Genomic DNA, 22,702 nt, shown 5'->3' on the forward strand with positions numbered 1-22,702 from the left:
CATCAATGGACGTGGAATACACACATAGATATGTATGTATTCCACGTCAATGATGCTAGAGTCCTGTATACATGATGCGACCCGAGTCGGTTTGAGTCGCAAATCGAAAACGCTATAAAAGAAACTAAAAGAAACTACGGAAGGGCGAAAATCTCAAGTTTCGTCACTGCACACGAACTGAGTATATATATTTTAAAGAACGCAACTGGTGAGATTCTTTGTAGTTTTATATTATCTCGTATACTAGGCGCATATTGTGTCTTCGTGGAATATATACGTGGGCTGCGATAAGCATGCAAATCGCTGTCGTAATACTTAAGGATTCTTTTGTCACGACAAAAGACGTTTCCTTTTATAATCTTCTTCAATTTTCTTAACAAGTATGTAATGTATATTTCGATGTATCATACATAGAAAGAATATTTTGATATTAACATGTTTGTAAATAGCGAACATAGACATTATTACAAACATATAGAATTTGTACCAACTTTTTATTAAAGAATTTTATATTAAGCAAGAGAACGGTGTAGAATTAACTTTTCTCTTCAAAGGATTTACTTAACATATATAATTTTAGAAGTCCGAAATATTTATGAAGATTATTTATGAATCTGTTATTATTCTTATAAAACGTGTCTAGATTTTTAAAAATCAAGGATGGTTTTATGGAAGTTTATCCATCTCATCTATTCTTCTCTTTATTCTAGTTTCCATTTTCGCTAGTGTACTTTGTACATATTATATATTACATTATACATTAAATTTTCCATATTTTATTTATTTCGTACCTGACTCCACTTTGAATTATATTTATATAAAATTTGACATTAATAGTTTCTATTGGAAAATTTATAAAAATTTAAATGTGTTTGTGCATATGCATTTCAATTATTTTCTTCACAAATCCATGTTTGTAGAAAATTTTAATATAATTAACTACCTTTATCATTTCTACAAAAGAAAATTAAAACTGTTAAAATAACGTCTTTTTTTAAATTATTGTCGACTCAGTACTTATCGCGGCGTGTTTGTTTCTCATTGCAGTTGCCTCACGAAAAGTATTTCAAGTAACATTGCCGACAGTTAAGAATTTTATTATAATCTACCTTGCAGTTGATATGATGACATCAGGTATGAAATCCATGTTGCTTGCATTTTTGATTATTACGACGTTCTTAGAAGAAAGATCGCAGGGCATACCATTGTTTCTTCAAAACAAATTTCTAAATTTTCTCTTCCCTAAGGACCCTGGTTTAGTGAGAGTAAGAAAAATAGATCAAGCCGAAAGAATGGACAGTGGAAAAGTATTGGATTTTGTGAGTAAAAATTAATTGTTTTCACAATTTAATATAGATTATATATTCAATTTAATATAGAATATAGATTAAACTATACAATTTCACCGCGTCTTGAATTGTTAAGCCAAAAGTCTCTGAATGTTGTATAAATATTTTTTACTTAATTTAAAAAAAAAATCGAAATCGAAATAGAGATGAAACAATGATATTTTGTGGATGTTACATATTATGCTATTCTTTTACATAGATTGGCCTGGTAGAACAATATGATTATCCCGCTGAGGAGCATAACGTGACAACGGAGGATGGTTACAATTTGAAAATACACAGGATACCTGGTAGTCCATTGTTGGATAACAAGAAAAAGAAGGAAATTGTATTCATACAACATGGCATTTTGGCTTCATCTGATAGTTGGGTACTGTACGGTCCTGGTAAAGACCTTGGTACGTATTTACTGATAACATGTAGTTGTTAACGTAACGTGCGAATCAATTCAAAACATCGTGTAAAATTTCACCATATAGCATTTTTGTGAAGAACCGAAGATTCCACCTTCAAATCTTATAACTTGAAAATTATTAATGCATTGATGTTTTTGTAAATATGTCCTTTTATAAATTTTAGTCAAATCTTTCTTTTTATATACAAAAATTTCCAGGTAATAATATTTAATATAAATTTTATTTCAAGCTACTGAAAATAAAGAGGCGATTTTTTATGAGTTAGATTTCAAAGAGGATTACAAAGAAATAATAGGACGTTAGTTATTTTTCAATTTAAAGTGGAATTAAATAGAATAATCTGAACCTCAATCAAATATTAAAGTATTAAAAGATTTAGAAATATAAAGATATTTTTGAAAAATTAATTTTAAATTTTAGAAAAAAATAACGATATACATTTCCTGGAATTTAGTACATTCTCTATATTAGTACAGTCACTTTAGGATTTGACCTCGGAAAAAATGTCAGCAAGGTGAATTTTGGCACAGACCTTCGTTTTTGCATAAGATTGAAGGGGGAAAAAAGTTTACCATTATACAGTGGCCGCTAAGAAAAATAATTAAACAAATAGGGCTCAAATTCCGTTTTCTTACAAATATCTCGTTAAATATCGATTTTACAAAGAAAATACAAGAGTAGAAAATTAAAGAGTGGACAATTTTGCACAAAAAATGTTCTATAAGTTTTTTTGTACGAGCAATACTTTTTACGTAATAAATTATGCAAGATGTACGCGGCGCGGTGAATGTACGGAGCGCGCCGACAGACGTCAAGTGAATTTAAAGCGTCGCACGCGCGCACAAAAAATATCATAACTTTTGAACGAATCATCGTACAGAAATGAGCAAAGAATCGTTGAAAAGCTGAAACCTTCAGCTTTTTAATGCAATTTGTTTCGTTATTCTACGACAATTTTTGAAAATTCTACGATGGATTAAACAAATTGTTACATGCAGTTTTTGCTTTTTTTTATAAAATCAGTCACAAGTAGGTTCCAAATTGTAAAAAAAAAAACGCCTGCAGGATATTACAGTATATACTTCATACTTTGATCCTACCAGAGGAAAAAAATTACAAAAATTTTTTTCTTTAAAATCAAGCTATTGACATTTTCAGTAATCTTCAAATTTCTTTATAAAATGTTAAAATTAAAATCGTTATAACTTTGCGAAAAATTGCGCTAGAAACGTCTTTGAAAAAGCGATTGAAAGCTTGGAATGTCTACTTTTAGGTCGCATATCGCTATATTTCGTCATTTTTTGATTTTTTTATTTATTTACGTAAATGTGTAAATTATCGCGAAAAACCTTGAACTGATTCTGATCATCGTTGACATAATGTATCAGAAGTATGAATAAACGAATATATACTTACTTATAGTAGGTTTGTGTAAAGATTACAAGTAGAGGGAAGGGGAGAGAGCGCTTGGGGCCAAGGGTAATATTTAATCATAATAAAAAAAAATTGTACTATATATAATATACTTTAATATAATATGGAGACGGAGAAGAACTGAGGTCAAAAGAGAATTAAAATTAGAGTAGTTACAAAATTACATTGTCAGTCAAATAAAAGTCAAAATTAAAGTGGCTATAAAATTACATTGACGGTCAAATATAAACACAAAATAATATATAATAAATAAGTAAAATTAGTTTATCTGTCAACGTAAAATAAAAATATAATATAATATGTAAAACATGATAACAAAATTGAAATATAAAATACAAATTGAAGCTAATTGAGTTTTATATTTTATTGTTGATTAAAAGTATAAATTATAAATTTATATATCTTCCAGTTTTTGCAGTTCTTCATCTTGCTCTTCTATCTCTGGAACCATTATGTTTATACAATTTTGTATTTGGCAATGTCCGCAAACAGAAGTGCAGAATAATCCTGATTTTCTGCAAGTACATCCTTTTTCGCAACCCATTTTGCAATTACAGAAAATTATATTTAATAAAGTTTCCGGTGCAGGTGGCTTACGCATTTTTAACGGCTCGAGCGTTTCTTTCATTTTCCAGCCCCAGTTTTCAGCTGGAAGATCTATATCAAAAAGCCATTTTTGAACTTGTAAATATACTCTATACAAGTGCTGTCGTGCTGCATCTGATGTAGGTGGCATACAAGCTAAATTAACAGCCTTATTTTTACCAATAGCTCTCGTGAAGCAAGTGTATCGAAACTCATCGATGCATGATACTTTATTTGAAGCACCATAGATCGATAAGAGACACATAATACCATTATGAAAAATTGTCACGTCTTCACTGTACATACATACATATATAAAAGCCTGAACTAAACTAAACTTTCACACGCTCCAGCCTTCAGGTATAAGCTGGCTGGTCCCACCACCGTCCCAAATATTTTTTCTTTGTCATTGGCCCCAAGCGGTCTCTCCCCTTCCCTCTACTTGTAATCTTTACACAAACCTACTATAAGTAAGTATATATTCGTTTATTCATACTTCTGATACATTATGTCAATGATGATCAGAATCAGTTCAAGGTTTTTCGCGATAATTTACACATTTACGTAAATAAATAAAAAAATCGAAAAATGACGAAATATAGCGATATGAGACCTAAAAGTAGACATTCCAAGCTTTCAATCGCTTTTTCAAAGACGTTTCTAGCGCAATTTTTCGCAAAGTTATGACGATTTTAATTTTAACATTTTATAAAGAAATTTGAAGATTACTGAAAATGTCAATAGCTTGATTTTAAAGAAAAAATTTTGTAATTTTTTTCCTCTGGTAGGATCAAAGTATGAAGTATATACTGTAATATCCTGCAGGCGTTTTTTTTTTTTACAATTTGGAACCTACTTGTGACTGATTTTATAAAAAAAGGCAAAAACTGCATGTAACAATTTGTTTAATCCATCGTAGAATTTTCAAAAATTGTCGTAGAATAACGAAACAAATTGCATTAAAAAGCTGAAGGTTTCAGCTTTTCAACGATTCTTTGCTCATTTCTGTACGATGATTCGTTCAAAAGTTATGATATTTTTTGTGCGCGCGTGCGACGCTTTAAATTCACTTGACGTCTGTCGGCGCGCTCCGTACATTCACCGCGCCGCGTACATCTTGCATAATTTATTACGTGAAAAGTATTGCTCGTACAAAAACTTATAGAACATTTTTTGTGCAAAATTGTCCACTCTTTAATTTTCTACTCTTGTATTTTCTTTGTAAAATCGATATTTTACGAGATATTTGTAAGAAAACGGAATTTGAGCCCTATTTGTTTAATTATTTTTCTTAGCGGCCACTGTATAATGGTAAACTTTTTTCTCCCTTCAATCTTATGCAAAAACGAAGGTCTGTGCCAAAATTCACCTTGCTGACATTTTTTCCGAGGTTTCGCTTGATTTTTGTCTAAAGTGACTGTACTATATAGCGCACTAATATAACTTATTATTATTTTTTGTGTTACAGCATTTTTACTGGCAGATCAAGGATATGATGTATGGATTGGAAATGTGAGAGGAAATAGTTACTGCAGATCACACGTAAATATGACGACATACGATCCCAAATTCTGGCAGTATAGGTAAACGTTAATATTAAAATTTAAAAATTATTTTGGGGGAACATCAGATCTCAAGTTTAAAAATCCATTTTAAATCGAAAGTGTACGACCTACCTGAAAAATGAGATATTTATGAAGCAAAATGATACAAGTATTCGTTACTTGTACTGAATAAAGTGTAGGTATTTATACTTACCAATTAAGTGATATGAATATAAAGTTAAAAATTTCTAAAAGAATATGCAATGAAGACAAAAGTATATATATGAAAATGAAAGAAGGAATTTTATAACACGTTTTGTAAACGTTAAAGTTTGCATAGTATTCTCTTTATTAGCCCGATTGTAATTCTTTTATTTTTTAATTTTTTTCTCACTGTAAATTGATTGCGTGCATTTGTCAAACGGGTGGGGGGGGGGGGGGAGGGAAGGAAAGCGAGAAAATATGTTTTGTTAAATATATCGTCATAATTCTTATTTTTCAGCTTTCACGAGATTGGAACAAAAGATCTGCCGGCCATGTTCGATTACATTTTCAATTATACAAAGCAAAAAGATTTATACTATGTCGGTCATTCAATGGGGGGTACTGCGCTATTCACTTTTCTGTCATCAAGACCGGAATACAACATGAAAATAAAAATGGCTATTTGTCTAGCTCCAGCTTCTTTTTGGATGAAAGTATCACCCACACTTAATGAATTAATTACCATACTTCCAACAATAAAGGTAACTGCCAAAATCTGTGACTTTTTATTGCAAGCAATAGCGTTTAAAATACAAGATTAAATAATTTCATAATTTTTATTATTTAATGCGCTAAAAATATTCTTAGCTATTACGAGCTAATACTTGTATTGCTGGTTTTATTCGTTCCAGGAAATTCTACGAGAGCGTGAAACGTATGATGTTTTTCCACAATCTTTAGCGACTGTTACGGTAGCAAGAACGTTGTGTAATGACAATGCGATGACTCAAATTATTTGCGTCACTGTATTATTCTTAATCGCTGGTCCTGATCCAGCACAACTTAACACCGTAAGTTTCATCATACATAACATATAAAAGACACGTAATACAATGTTTATAATAAAATTCCGACATCGTGATGTTTTAAGTATTAATTATAAACAAACGGAAAATATGAGCGACAATTTTCTTTCTGAGGGTCTTCCTATTCCAACCCAAGTGGTAATAGCTTTTTAATTCTCCTTAACAAAAAATTATAATATTACAAAAAATAATTTTAATCACAAAGAATTTAAGAGGTAACAATAGAAAATAAAAATATTTAATTAAAATAAAATAAATAAATTTTTCTTGTAAAAAAACTTAGCGCTGTTAAACTTCGAAATTTAAACATTAGTACTAAACATTAGTACTAAATTTTTTGATTGAATAAAAAAACAATAAACATAATTTAGGAAAGAATGCGACGAGAGTAAAAAAGGAGTGCCAAGTTCTTTTACAAGAAAAATTTATTTATTTTATTTTAATTAAATATTTTTATTTTTTACTGTTACTTTTTTAATTCTTTGTGATTAAAATAATTCTCTGTAATATTATAATTTTGTTAAGAAGAATTAAAGCTACTACTTGGATTGGAATAGAAAGACCCTTGAATGGGACCACAAAAATATGTACCACTTGGGTTTTATTTTTTGAAAGTAGTTGCACAACAATTATTTTATATATATATATATATATATATATATATATATATATATATACTACTACTTAGGTTGGATTTTTTTATTTACAAAATACATGGCGTGTATTTGGCGCTTTTTTTATCTTTTTTGAAAAAGGTAATTTTTTTTAATGACATTTCGTGGGCAGTGGAGCAGCAGCAGCAGTTGATCGTACCGATTGGCTACAAGACAGAGAATTTCTAGAAACTCGAGTACTTCTACTATTTTGTAGCCAATTAGTACGATCTGCTGCTGCTGCTCCACTGCCCATGAAATGTCATCTTAAGTTGTAATTAGACGTAGAAAAACGTAGAAATTATGCGTAACAAGTTTCTACGCATAATTAATGATTTCTATGTCTTAGTATGCTTATTTACAACCAATGAAATATTTTGCTCACAAAGCTCCTCTATGAGGAAGCTTGTATTTTATTTGATGCATAATTATTAGTATTTATTAGTTTGGCTTCCTCATAGAGGAAGTTTTATGAGCAAAATAAAATAGGAGTAATGGTAGCGATCTGTAATGATAAGGAAACAATGTGCAAGTTTCTAATTTGCACACTTTTTTTCATTTTAAATTTAACCTTTTTATGAATTAAAAAAGGATAAGCTTAGTAGCACAAGTGGGGTTTTACAATTGACGTAATAGTCTAAGAGCTGGCTACGAAAATTAAAAATGATATGGTGCAGTCAAAATTTGTATATGAAAACCCTCCTTACTATCTGAAAAGCACGTAGCACTGCAGCCAGAAGTCGCTCCCGGGGAAGGAAGCGTGGGCGGGCGGTCAAACGCGTTTATTTTTAATCAAAATAAAATCTTTAAGTGCAGTTGTGATATTTTGTAAAGTTGTAGTTTTTAACTGTAGAAATTACGGAAAATTATTGCCAGAAGTCTAAGGCGGGGCTAAAACGTTGTCAGAAGTCGGTAAAGTAAAAAAATTGTTTAAATTTTAATGACAAGGTGCAGTTCTGGCGATTTTGTTTTTATATTATTTAAGGCTTAAAAAATTGGATATTAATTGCCAGAAGTCAAAACGATGGCTAAGTATGTGAATAAAAATGATAATATCGTAAGAAGTCGGTAAAACGGAAAACGATTCTTTAAAATTTAAATAATAAGGTGCAGTTCTGGCAATTTGTTTCTTTTATTATTTATACTGTTAGTGAACTATATATGCAATTGCAGAAGGCTAAGTGAGGGAATGCATAAAAAAACCATAATCATGCCGAGTAAGCGCTGAACTGTTAAAACCGTTAGGTGTTTGAAACACATTGTGCAAAAATAAATTGCATATAAAAATGATTCATCAACTAAATTCAGAAATAGAATTTATTAATTTGTTGCAATAAGAATTTGTTGCTCGGCTCTTTTTGGTCTTAAAATATTCTATATGGACCGTGCCCTATCAGAATGTGCAACTTAGGATTTTGTTGCTCGCCCCTAACTGCAAATAAGCAAATTATTTATCTCCGCGTCGACCGTTACCTACGACTTTGATAGCTAAAAACTAACTAAAAGAATTTGTTGCTCGGCTCTCTTGGTCTTAAAATATTCTATGAACCGTGCCCTACCAGAATATGCAACGTATGGTTTTGTTGCTTCTAACTGCAAATAAACAAATTTGGTAAAAATTACCGTTAGAAACAGTTAGAAACAGATAGAATTTCTGACGGTATGTAACGGAATCCTATCCGCTGTAACTGCAAGCTTGAAAAGAAAATTCTAGCCCTATCCGTTTCTGTAAGCAGCACTATTGTATCTGCAAATACAGACAGAAAATGTAACGACGTATAACTGTATCTAATGGAAATCTATCGGCATACAGCATCTATAAGCTTTTGCAATAGAAAAACTTGTCTGTTTCTGTCCGCATTCTGTACGCATCCCAGCAAACGCAAAAGGATTAAAAGATATTAAAATTTTTTAATACCTTTGAATTTTGAATCCCTTTTTTGGCGGAATTAGATCGGATTCGAAATGAGATGGTCCAATCCCATGGAATCCAAAAAAGAAATTTTTAATTCCATCCAATCCTATGGAATCCGTAAAGGTTATGGAATTGCATGGCATTAGATGGTTTAGGAAATGTCTCGCGCCTCCGTTGTTCGTCGGTGAGCTTTTGTGTATGCTTAAGGGCATTACACGCACTACTGCCGACGGGCAATTAGCCCGAAATAGTATATTACACTACAAGGGCAGAAAGTTTGAGATTCCTGCACTGCGCGCCATCGTGCTCGAGGCGAAGCCGAGAGCACGATGGCGCGCAGTTCAGGGCTCTCAAACTTTCTGCCCGTGTAGTGTATACTATTTTTCTTGCTGCCTGGTCGAAAGTACGGAAGAATGACATGTGTGTGTTGAAGATATTGATGCCTGCCCCGACATTTGCGGCACGAGCGAAGCGAGTGCTGCTGGTCGGGGGCAGGCATCAAATCAAATGCATCTATAAATAAAGGTATAAATACACTTTAATTAAAGGAATTGTGTTTATGTTTTTGTAATTGTGTTTCTTCCTCATCTGTTGACTCGCCAGATGATGGTTCATGCATTTTCTTATTTTCATTTTTATTACACTAATCACAATCACTTTCTGAATAGAATTTACTAATAAACATTATCATTGACTAACTGTAAACAAATTTTTAGGTTATACGAGTGAAAGTAAAAGTAGAGGTTGGGGCGATGTGAATTGGGTTTGTGGTAATATTGTGGTAGGGATCTTGTCATATATTGAGTGCCAGTGCACGCAACTAAGTTTTTACTCCCGCTATTCTAGATGGCGCGCATGTAGTTTAACCAAGGCATAAAAATGAGACTTTCTGCCGTGGAACCGGGGCCGAAAGTACGTACTTTCGACCGAGGTAGTAAGAAAATGAGATTTGTAAGATCTGTCAGGCCCTGTAGGGGGTCCCTTTACATAGCGATCGAGACGAAACTTTGAACTCGAGAAGATGCCCCGGCGATGCGACGCCTAGCGGCGTCGACGCGAACTGCCGGTAATGCAGATACCGCGCGGGCGTGTACTACTGATGGCGCGTACCGCCACAGAGTTCAACACGAACACTTTTCAATCCCTATCCTGGCATTCAATGGTATTCATTTTATTGTCAGAATAGACGGAATTCAATGGAATTCAATATGGAAAATTTTAATTCCTAGTTTGGCATTCAATGGTATTTATTTCGTTAACGAAATCAATGGTATTCAATGGAATTCATCACGAAACTTTCCAATCCCTAACCTGGCATTTAGTGATATAATATTTTTGTGTCGGAATTGGATGGGATTCAAAAAAGACAAATTCTTTCCAAAATAAGAAATTCCATGATATTGAAACTATTTCAATCCCTTTTTGGGACAGAATGGAATTCGGAAAGTCCTTAATTGAATTCCTGGCAATCCCGTTTTAATTATTTTCAATCTTTTTTCGTTTGCTGGGATCAGAAGCTGACGGTATCTATCCGTAATTGCGGATACCGCATCCATCTGCATCTGTACGCAATGTCGACCTATAGGAATTTGTCTGCAACTACGGATACGAATCCTGTCTGTTTCTGTCCGCAGTCTGTACGCATCAGATGCTGACGGTATCTATCCGTAATTACTGATACCGCATCCATCTGCATCTGTACGCAATGTCGACCTATAGGAATTTGTCTGCAACTACGGATACGAATCCTGTCTGTTTCTATCCGCATTCTGTACGCATCAGATGCTGACGGTATCTATCCGTAATTGCGGATACCGCATCCATCTGCATCTGTACGCAATGTCGACCTATAGGAATTTGTCTGCAACTACGGATACGAATCCTGTCTGTTTCTGTCCGCAGTCTGTACGCATCAGATGCTGACGGTATCTATCCGTAATTGCGGATACCGCATCCATCTGCATCTGTACGCAATGTCGACCTATAGGAATTTGTCTGCAACTACGGATAAGAATCCTGTCTGTTTCTGTCTGCATTCTGTACGCATCAGATACTGACGATTTCTATCCGTAATTGCGGATACCGCATCCATCTGCATCTGTACGCAATGTCGACCTATAGGAATTTGTCTGCAACTACGGATACAAATCCTGTCTGTTTCTGTCCGCATTCTGTACGCATCAGATGCTGACGGTATCTATCCGTAATTGCGGATACCGCATCCATCTGCATCTGTACGCAATGTCGACCTACAGAAATTTATCTGCAACCTCGAATACGAATCCTGTATGTTTCTATCCGCAGTCTGTACGCATCAGATGCTGACGGTATCTATCCGTAATTGCGGATACCGCATCCATCTGCATCTGTATGCAATGCCAACCTATAGGAATTTGTCTGTAACTACGGATACGATTTTTGCCTGTTTCAGATAGGAGTTGAATTTTTTCTTCAACGTTGCTGTTAGAGCGAACAGGATTTCGTTAGATATTACCAGCGACTATATCAGCGACTATATAACAGCAACGTTGAAGAAATATTCAACTCCTATCTGAAACAGACAGGAATCGTATCCGTATAGTTACAGACAGATTCCTATACCCGGGAAAAAATATTCATATATGATCATATACATATAATCATATATGATTGGCCATATATGGTCAGATATGGAAATTGGCCAGATCTGAGGATATATGATCTGGTATTATTGTATATGTTAATATCTGATCAGATATGATCAGATACGAACTGACACAGTTCAATCTGGACATATATATTTAAGTAAGTTTCAGAACATTGTTATATATTTTCAAAAGTTATTTTTTAAGTGTGCCACTTTATTATAAAAGTGGACTCCACGATACAACTGATACAAAAATTGTGCCGCTTCATAGCGCGAGACAGTGACGTGTCTTTTGATACCATTCTTATAACACTGTTGGTCAAATTTTAAATACGAGAAACAGATCCCATCGAATGCCATCTATCGGGTACTTTGAGATGCAATATCTGATCTGATCATATATAATCTTATATGACTATATAAGTTCATATATGATTATATATGATTTTCAGTTTAAATTATAAGATATTATGTTTGCAAAATAATACGATTAATATATTTATTTATAAGAACTGTAATATATATTGTATAACAGTTTTTTTCACGAAGGTAAAATTTCATTGTTTATAAAAATATTTGATAAAAATTAATGTCATTAAAATGAATATAATTAAAAAAGATTAAGTGTCTTATGCAAAATTAAAAAAAAGAAAAATTTAAAATAACACAAGCAATGAGATGCCGTTTTTGGTCGAAGTGGATCTGGGTGCTTAATAATATTTCACAATATCAATTATTATTAAATATATTTTTCAGTTTTTTAAACTGCGTGCCAATATGGACTTTGTCGGACTTAAATGGACATATATATATATATATATATATATATATATATATATATATATATATATATATATAAACGCTCTATATATGGGCATGTAAAACTTATATCTGTTTATATCTCATTTATATATGTTCATGTACTGTCAGATATGAATATTTTTTCCCGGGATGATATAAAATGTCTGGGAAAAATATTCATATCTGACAGTATATGAACATATATAAATGAGATATGAACAGATATAAGTTTTACATGCCCATGTATAGAGCATATATAATCATATATGGTTATCTATCGCCATATATGATTCTGATCACCATATATGATTATATATGCTCTATACATGGGCATGTAAAACTTATATCTGTTCATATCTCATTTATATATGTTCATATACTGTCAGATATGAATATTTTTCCCGGACATTTTATTATATCATTATATCCCAGTCTGGTCATATATACATCGCGTCTTGTCTTATATGATCATGTACAGTGCCGATATAGTTATGTATGACCATATATAATTATATCTGATAATACATGGCCAAACATTCTTTATATACGATCATGTAAGGCCAGATACGATTATGTATAGTGTCATATCTGCTACACATAATAATATGTCTGACCATATATGAACTTATATGATCAGATCTTGTGTCATGTATAATATACGATCTGATCATATATGGCAATAGATAACCATATATGATTATATATGCTCTATATATGGGCATGTAAAACTTATATCTGTTCATATCTTATTTATATATGAACATATATGAACATATATAAGTTTTACATGTTCATATATACTGTCATATATAATGTAAATATATACTGTCAGATATGAATATTTTTTCCCGGGTAGGTTGGCATTGCATACAGATGCAGATGGATGCGGTATCCGCAATTACGGATAGATACAGTCAGCATCTGATGCGTACAGAATGCGGACAAAAACATACAGGATTCGTATCCGTAGTTGCAGACAAATTCCTATAGGTCGACATTGCGTACAGATACAGATGGATGCGGTATCCGTAATTACGGATAGATACCGTCAGCATCTGATGCGTACAGAATGCGGACAGAAACATACAGGACTCGTATCCGTAGTTGCAGACAAATTCCTATAGGTCGACATTGCGTACAGAAGCAGATGGACGACGATTCGCGACGACGCCGGCGCCGCTAGGCGGCGCATGATGGAAAGCGTTTCTCACATTTAAAATACAACCAGCCATAAACAGGCGTTCTGTCAGGCGACAACCAGAAAAATTACAGTGTCTGGAGGAATCCCTTCTCCTGGCGTTTAAAGGTAGAATCTACCTGATAACTACAAACCTCCCACAATGTACATGTATTTGCAGTAATAAGAAATGAATAAAATGCATTTGCAGTTAGAAACAGATAGAGCGGGCAAATCATAATTGCATGCAAATGCAGATAGATATCCTACCTGGTTTTACAATCAGATGCGGATAGACATTCAAAACTGGTTGCGTATAGAAACGGATAGGATTCGTAATTACGTTTGCGCATAGATTCGGATAAGTTCCGTTCCGTTAGGAATCAGTTAGATGCAGTTAGCCTTTTCCCACCGTCTTTGCGTACACAATCTTATAGAATCTGCAACACTTTTCATCTGTTTCTATCCGTAATTGCAGGGAAAGAAACGCATAGTAAAGCAGTCAGAAACGGATAGAACGCACGTTCTATCCGTTTCTAACGGTAATTTTTATTAGGGCTCCTCGTCGACCGTGATCTACGACTTCGATGGCTAAAAACTATAAAGTAAAAGAAACTTTTAGTTAGATTTTGTTGATGGCGTGTGCGCAATAGGCCACTTTCTACGCACTTTGTAATATAAAATAGGGTGTGTAACACGTGCGGGTTGAGAATTGGACACGAGTGCGGGTGATTGCACTCGTCTTCGGCTCGTGCGTCCACTCCGCACTCGTGTCCAATTTTCAACTTCCCGCACTTAATTGTTACACAAATAACTATTTCTTTTTGGTCTTTTCTACCCCAATTTCATATATAATTCTTTAAAATTTGGTTGATTAGACCTAGCTTTACATGCGATCAAAAGTCCATATACGAAGTTTATGAAAACAAAGCTTCCTCTATGAGAAAGCAAAAAAACTGTCCGAAACTGAGCATTTTCTCGTGAATGCAATTTTAGCGTAGTTTGGCATTAAGGTAGTTAGTCCGTAAACTCATTTTCTTGGAAACCTCATAAAATTTGAACAGTATATATTAACATGATTTACACACCTGTGCAATTAGAAAAAAATTGACCGTACCGAAGCTGAGATAATTGAAATCAAAAGTACCTTTTACATGTATTACAGGTACGAAAACGGTTTCCGATACCACGTTTTTAATTGTAGCGATCTAACTACTTTGACAACTTTTATGAAAAACAAGAAGACATAGAAAAGACTTGTAAAAATATACTTGCAAAAATACAAGACCTTTGACCGTTTAGTTTCGAAGTAATTGATACTTAAAGTACATAATTCCCCTGATTTGGGTGCGGGGTCCTTTCTGATACTAGCGGTGGACGCATATTACTACGTTTACGCGAGCGTTACTTCTGTATAGTAACTTACGATAATTCCTTCGCGTAAACGGGATTTTGTAGTAACTTACGATAATTTACTCCGCGTAAACGAGTGAATTATAGTAAGTTACTACAGAAGTAACGTTCGCGTAAACGTAGTATATGACAGCTAACCTTTGAAGTTTTGAAGTGAACCTAATCTAGTAGCACACATTTATAGTGTCTATATACATGTAGGGCAGACCGGGGCTAGACCGTCCGCTTTTTTTCGGTACCAATTTTTAACAAAATAAATAATTGTGGTTAAATGTGGTATACCACTGTAAAGAGTGAACCTTTAGCTACAAAATTTATATAGGAAATTTTTGTCTACGTCGCTTTGTTTAACCGGTATAGAGCAAAAACGACAACGGTGCAAAAATTGAAATCTCAAAAATGCCGGGGCTAAACCGTCTACCCCCCGGGGTTAAACCGTCACACTACATTTTCAATACATATACGTACATCTAATCCTGAAAAATGATAGGATACATTTTAATAATTGTTTTTGAAAAGAAAAATATAAAAATTTATTTGAAATTGTTATGCAAAACATTATTAAAGAATAATTGTTTTACCTATTCCTTAAAACAATTAAGGCACGTGAATACAGATCCTGACGAGCGCACGACGACGACGACGACGACCACCACCACCACCACCGACACCACCACCACTACACTGACACTGATACAATGACCAACAACGACGATCTACCGCGGCCGGGACGATCTACCACGCGCGCGGCATGTCAACTCTCGCGCGGAAATCGCGGAATCTCTGAGCCGTGCCTCGCCGTACCTCGCCGACGTGCCGTGAGCGTGTGCGATCTCGAAAACAACGGTCCGCCATCTTTTCGGTCGGCCAAAACACCCGTTTTGCGACGATACGTGCGTACCATTTCCCTCCTATACAAACTGATGCCCGTGCAAGGGAAGACAGAATCACGCTCGAGGGAAACTTAACCTTAAATCGCCGTGAGCTGAAGTCGTGCGCCCGGCGCGCCACAGTGACGAGACAGGCGGATTAGCCCCGGGTGCTTACAGATGGATTAGCCCCAAACACAAGTTTCAGGTTTAACCCTAGACAGACTCACTTATTTTTCTCATACGTGAATGACTCACTGGGGTCTTAATAACCCCAAAATTGTACCGCGTGTATAATATTTCCAGAATGTTCTTAGAAAACTTTATAATAGATAATTTTGTTTGTTGTTTAATAGGGAAGACAATAGTAGTCATCAATTTGCGATAGTAAAAAAAACCAGTAAAAAAATTTCGAAAAACAAGAAAAAGAACCAAAAATTGGGCTGAAATGACTATTTTTATAAAAAATGCTGTAGTTTTTCATAAAATTCACCGATTTTAAAATTTCCAACGGATTTTGAAAGACGAATAGACAACCTTCAAGGGCATGTAAGCGATTTTTTCGTTTCTTAAAAAAAACATATTTCTTTGAACATCTGAAGTAGAAGAAATGACGAAAAACTGTCGGATGGGAAAAATCGCAAGAAATGGAAAGTAAAACAGATTCTGTCGATTATTATTTATTTGAAAGGTAGTCAAAAGTTATAAAAGTATATGGAAACAGTAAAATTAACTCCACAAAAACTTTACAAAGTTTTAATCAGTTGCTGTGCAAGAACAGCAAAAATGAAATAATTGACCGAATTTTAAACAATTATATATGAAACAGGGGTAGAATTTTCCGGGGAGTGCTATAAAGTGTATAATTTTTTGTTATCGATTTTTACAAAAAATCTGAAATATACTTTACTGTGGTAAATGTCGAGCGTAAATGACTCACTGGGGTCTACGATACCCCAAACGATTTTCTTTTTCGGTCATAGCTGCTGCACAGATCTAACGCACTCGCTGAATCACAGAGGTCGATTGCCGGATGACTAAACTGAATTATGGTTAGGGTCTCGGTATGAAAACTAACCTTCCTAAGGCAGGGGCTCAACTTGAATTTCGCGTGGGGTCCCGTAGACCCCAGTGAGTCTGTCTAGGGTTAATCGCCCACGAAATATTAGACATCAACGATAATGAAAAAACTACACTGGATTCGTGTTCAGCATGCATTACTCTTTATAATCACGTACCTCGAGATTTGGAGAGCAAATATTATTGCAGATATTACAAAATTTCCACGCGCAGAAAATTCACTTTCACCTTCCGAAAACACGTTTGCCCTTGTAAAAATCATAACACGACAGGTAACCTGCCGAAACTCCGTTGGTCACATGGGTACCATAAGCAGCGTTTACAATGTTAATAGCGAGTTCGCACAATATACAGGTTCCGAGATATTTGATTAGACGTATTTACCCCGTAGACGTTTTAGCCCCGGTCTCCCCTACATATGAGATTCTTACACACACATGCATAACGCGGACAATTCCAGCCAAATACTATGTGTCATTTGTCTATCATTAACTTTTTGACAGTATTGTCACGGACTAACTACTTTAAGTTAATTGCATCTCTAATTGTAGTTTTCGATGATTTTTTGTCGTAGTTAGTTGTAGTTTGGCGGAGTTGTTAAAAATGTTTAAAACTTTTTTACGCTTATCTACAAACAATTAAGAAAGTTTTCGAAATCGCGCATTTTCTTGTGATTAGTTGTAATTTTAGCATTGTTTAGCATTAAAACTTCTTCTTTCCATGTAATATCTCTACTTTACTTATAGTTTTCACGTATTTTTTTTCGTAATTAGTTGTAGTTTGGCGCAGTTGTTGCATAAAAAGTTGGAAAATTTTTTTCCGCCAGGGCTCATTTTCTAATTAGTCGCTTTCATTTATATAATTTTTTTCTGTTATAGACAACCCTGCCGGATTTATTATCTTATTTTCCAGCCGGTAGTTCTGTACAAACATTAGAGCATTTTTACCAAAATATACGTATAAGTGAGTATTCCCCCTTTCACATAAAACAGTATTATTCCCTTTTATAAAACAATATTCCGGTTGATAATTTTCTACAGATTACTTTATAATTGTATGCACGGGCACTAATCTTTTTCCAAATATACTTTTAAGTTTTGGACGTAATTATAAATGTACGATTAATATCAATTGTTGCAGAGGACTTTCGAAACTATGATTATGGAATAGCTGAAAACTATAAGCGATACAAACAGAAAATACCCCCAAGTTATGATTTCAAAAAGATTACTGCTCCAATAATTTTATTTTACTCAGCAAATGATATGGTTGTGACAAAAGAGGTAACAGTAGTTCTCTCTTGTTAAGTTTTTCATTGCAGTTTAATTTTTACTTACAAATAAAAGCAAAAGAAATAAATATTTATTCAACATGACAAAATTGTGATAAATTTGTTAACAATATAAAAGAATCCGATTGAATGTAATGCAAAGTGTAATAGGAAAAAACAGTTGATTTGTATTAATTGGATCTATTTTCTACTTTTCATATATTTAAATCATCTCGTTATTAATATCGTTCTTTCATTATTGGATTTTTAATTTTCAGAATGTGTTGGAACTTGGCAAACGCTTACCAAATGTTCTTTTAACTGAGGAAGTTCCATTTAAGCATTTCAGTCACGTAGATTTCCTGTGGGCAATCAACGCGAAAACTCTTTTATACGATCGTTTGTTAGAACTATTATAAAAGTTTGATGCTGACCAAAATAAGTCTATGAAATAAATCTAATCGATGAATGTAAATTAAAAGCAGGAGAGAAACCTTAATCTCTCTATATAATATGAAATGTAAACGTAGAATTGCTAAAATATTAGAAAAGTATATATGAGGTGTGATCAAAAGTTCGTGGAATTTTTTAATTTTCCGCGCTAGAATAAGTGTCCGGATAGAATACTATATTTTTTTATATGTTGGTACATTTGTGCTTGAAATACCCAGGTAGCAACCTCATAGAAGTTAGCCGGACAATTTCGACTTATGACATTTTTTTTTTACGAATCGATTGTTAGTTATTTGTTATTGATTGTTAGATTAATTAGAATGTTTGTTAGTTAATAGTTTTTACGTAATTACGAAAATAATTTTTAGTGTTAATTTAGCCGGTAAATATAGAATTCTTTACAATTTTTTATTAAAACCGTGGTCAATCGATGCGGAATCGTTTGTTAGTTCCGAATATACTAATTAAAACGTTTGTTAGATCACGGTTTCGCTAAAAAAACCGAAAAACTGTATATCGTTTAGCTGCCGGAGAGTGCCCTGATAACACAGTCTGATAGTTCAGATACGTCCCGAAGAAGTGCGTAAGAAAACAGTCAAAAATTGCGACAGAAGTGCATAATATCTGTGTTTAACGAGTACTTACTGGTACTATTGCAGTAGTCTGCTGTAAGAAGCTACTGTGAAATTTTATACTATTTGTTAAAAGTAAACATGCAGCAGAAATGTGAAAACAATATGGAAGTATCTGCCCAACAGAAAAATAACAGCAAATCGCGTTAGACTCTTCACGCACACTTGACTGCTTTTTGCAGCAGAGTTTTGAGTACAGATCCGACCGGCAGAAACGTGAAAAGAACGTGCAAGCATCTGCCCGTGAGAAAAAGAGCAGTCGAGTGTGCTAGACGCTTGAAACATATTTGCAGCAAAATTTCACAAGTGTATGTCGCTTAAATTGTTGTTTTTGCCGTACAGATCCGACCGGCAGAAACGCGAAAAGAACGTGCAAGCATCTGCCCGTGAGAAAAAGAGCAGTCGAGTGTGCTAGACTCTTGAAACATATTTGCAGCAAAATTTTACAAGTGTATAATGTCGCTTAAATTGTTGTTTTTGCCGTACGGATTCGAGTGACAGAAATGCGAAAAAAGCGTGCAAGCATCTGCCCGTCAGAAAAAGAACAGCCGAGCGCGCTAAACTCCCAGACAGCACAAAATATTTATAAAAAAGATTTAAATATTTTGAAAATATTATAATGTCCGGAAAATAAAAGTATCTAAAAGATTATAATAAATATTTTGAAATTAAGTGTAAATAATTATCATCAATATTATTAAAGTTGTTTTTAATATATGTTATATAAATATTTATAGAAATAATTACTGTAAGTTAACTGGAGATTGTGAAACTGTTATAGTTTCGTGCTGTAATGTAGGCTATACGTCTATACGGTCCATTTTGGCGTTACGAATTTCGAAAAATGTTTGATTGATAAATCAGATGTACGGTATATATTCTGCCAAAATCATTTGTATTTTTGCTGCTCTACTTCTTACGCAAGCATCTGTCGTAATTCTTGTTGAATTCTGCTGTATGTGCTAGTTTGCAACGATGCCGCTAGACGGCGCATAATGGTAAAACTAACTCGTAAGTAAATTTCAGTTGGGATCTAATATAAGCAGAAGTAGGCCTCCGGCGAAGCAAAATCATGACATTCGCGACAATATCTTCGCCAGCAATGCAACGTAAGGCTTACCCAACACCACTGCGGTGCTATAAATATAAAAAATATTTTTGTAAATTATTTTAATCTTCCTAAAAAATATTTTAAAAATATTTTGTGCTGTATGGGTAGCAGTAGGCGATGCTACAAATCTGGCGCGATTATGTTGCACTGCGATTTGCGCAAGCATCTGCCGCATTTCTTGCACTATTCTGTTATATGTAAATGCATACACATATCTTCCACAATTCTGTTGCACTACGACGAGCGCAAGTTTCTGCCAACAGAAAAATAGTCAAAGTTGGAAATAGAAAACGCATCTGCCCGATCTGCCTGATCTGCATGATCTGTCCGAAAGTTAAAGGTCGACAGGAGTAACACTACCGACCTCTGTCGGGTTGCTTAGCTGCGAGTCCGTATTTTATTTATTATAAATTTTTTAAGAGCCAAAATGGAAAATCCGACTCTGTACCAGCTTGCGGCTGATCTTACTGATTAAAACAAGCATAAGTGAAATGAGATTCGTTAATTAATTTGGCTAAAATTTGGGAAAAGCCGTTCTTAAGCAGCTTTGCAGCTCTAAGCAAGCCTGCCAATCGAAAGAGGAGAAAATTTTACTAAAAAAACATATCTAAAGTTTTCTTAATATTAATATGTGTAGGAGTAATAATTTTTTAATTAACGCTTCAAAGTGCGTCGATGCCGTCCCGTGTGAAGCCGCCTGCAGAGTACGCGGGCGCGCGCGCACTTTTTAAAAAGAGTTGTAACTTTTGATTGGATCGATAGAATCAAATTTTACAAAAAGCATTCGAAAGTAGACGTAATTTACTAATTTTTAAGTGGTTTAGAAAAATTGAGAAAGCATTTTGAGTATATTTAAATCGAATTTGAAGAGAGGCAATGTGAAATTTTTGACTTATTTTACTAATATCATTGCCATTTATTTAAATTTGCAGATTTTTACTTCTAAATTAAAGCATTATATTCTTAAAATATGTGCTGATAAGTGAAAAATGCAATAAGTGAAAAAAATTACAAAAATTTATTTTTTAAAAGTTGGGACCTCAAAGTTGATAGTTTTCTTAAAATTTCGTTATTTCAAAATTAATCAACAAGTTTGACTGCAGATATTATTGCTTAGGAAATAGATATTGAAATTTAATAACAGAGTTTTTTAAAGCTGAAAATATGTACTTTAAGATGATACATGTTTTATTTAAAAAACAAAATATTAAGCAGGTGTATTTTTCAAAAAAGTATATAAAAATAAATGTCGAACTAGAAAATATGAAAATTTCTCTATTTTTAAAGTCGAAAAAGTAATAGAAAAAAAATTTTTTTGAGAAAATAACTTATGGGATGTTGTAGATTGGGTCTTAAACTTTAAGACTGTATATCGGAAATATTTTTTTGAACTTTTATTTTAGTGGCTACACGCAATTTAGTAAAAAAAGTCGTATTTACTGTCGTTTGTACTGTTGTTCGGGGTAATCTTAGAAACTATTGGACTGATTTTGAAAGTATTGTATATGAAGTAGGGGTAGAATTTCCCGGGGAGTACTATAGGGTGTATAGTTTTTTGTTACCGATCTTCTGGAAACCAGTTTTTCTAATTTCTTCAATTTTTTGAGAAATAATTGACGAAATCTCAAAGAATTATATATGAAATAGGGGTAGAATTTTCCGGAGAGTGATGTGAAGTGTATAATTTTTCGTTACCGATCTTTTTTGGAACCGGTATCCGAAATTTTTCCAACTTTTCGGGAAATAATTGACCGAATTTTAAAGAATTGTATATAAAACAGGGGTAGAATTTCCCGGGGAATGCTATAAACTGTATAGGATTTCTCGGCTCGCGCGCGGAGAACCGCAGCGTGCGAGTGAGCGCGATAAAAACGTTAAACTTGAAACTTTGCCTCCCTCTGAAGATGCTGCAACGCAGCATATCAAAAGAATATATTTTCAAGTTCAAAAGTGGAGAATACGAATTGGCAGCAACTGCATGGGGCTGGAATAATGATTTTACACCTATCATTATGAAACAACTTCCAGCTCCAGACAGTATTTTAAAAATGATATTTTGCGGCTGTCGAACTGGCTGCGGAAAAGCTTGCGGTTGTAGAAGAGTTGGACTTCAATGCACGGAACTGTGTGCAAAATTGCTGGAATCAGGCATGAAGTAAGAGTAAGGAGATCGAACTTCATAGCGCGCGAGTAGAAAAAGTGGTCCCGATTCGTGGCACCGAATTGAGAGGGAGTCCGCTGAAGGGAATGAATTCTTATCGATGGGCGCCATTTTCAACCTATAGTGCATGTAACATAACTGTA

At 34.0% G+C, this 22,702-nt stretch overlaps 1 protein-coding gene across 1 annotated transcript; it reads left to right on the forward strand.

The window, feature by feature from the left end:
* The first annotated feature begins 125 nt into the window (after window positions 1-125).
* Window positions 126-20,890, forward strand: LOC139822548 (lipase 3-like). The gene is made up of 9 exons (XM_071794381.1): window positions 126-380; window positions 1,048-1,319; window positions 1,549-1,747; window positions 5,253-5,367; window positions 5,831-6,074; window positions 6,225-6,383; window positions 17,811-17,895; window positions 18,073-18,215; window positions 18,481-20,890. Exons 2-9 carry the CDS (start codon window positions 1,122-1,124, stop codon window positions 18,619-18,621), a joined length of 1,284 nt encoding a protein of 427 aa, XP_071650482.1. The 5' UTR covers window positions 126-380; window positions 1,048-1,121; the 3' UTR covers window positions 18,622-20,890.
* The last annotated feature ends 1,812 nt before the right edge of the window (window positions 20,891-22,702 follow it).

Source organism: Temnothorax longispinosus, chromosome 11 (genome assembly GCF_030848805.1).
Source record: "Temnothorax longispinosus isolate EJ_2023e chromosome 11, Tlon_JGU_v1, whole genome shotgun sequence".
NCBI classification, from domain to species: domain Eukaryota; kingdom Metazoa; phylum Arthropoda; class Insecta; order Hymenoptera; family Formicidae; genus Temnothorax; species Temnothorax longispinosus.

Bases quoted from the DNA above. Each gene is read 5' to 3' on its own strand.
- LOC139822548 (XM_071794381.1), top strand. From the start codon at position 1,122: ATGATGACATCAGGTATGAAATCCATGTTGCTTGCATTTTTGATTATT. The intron at 1,320-1,548 runs GTGAGTAAAAAT...TCTTTTACATAG, and splicing joins GTGGAAAAGTATTGGATTTT to ATTGGCCTGGTAGAACAATA. The intron at 6,384-17,810 runs GTAAGTTTCATC...TTTCTGTTATAG, and splicing joins ATCCAGCACAACTTAACACC to ACAACCCTGCCGGATTTATT.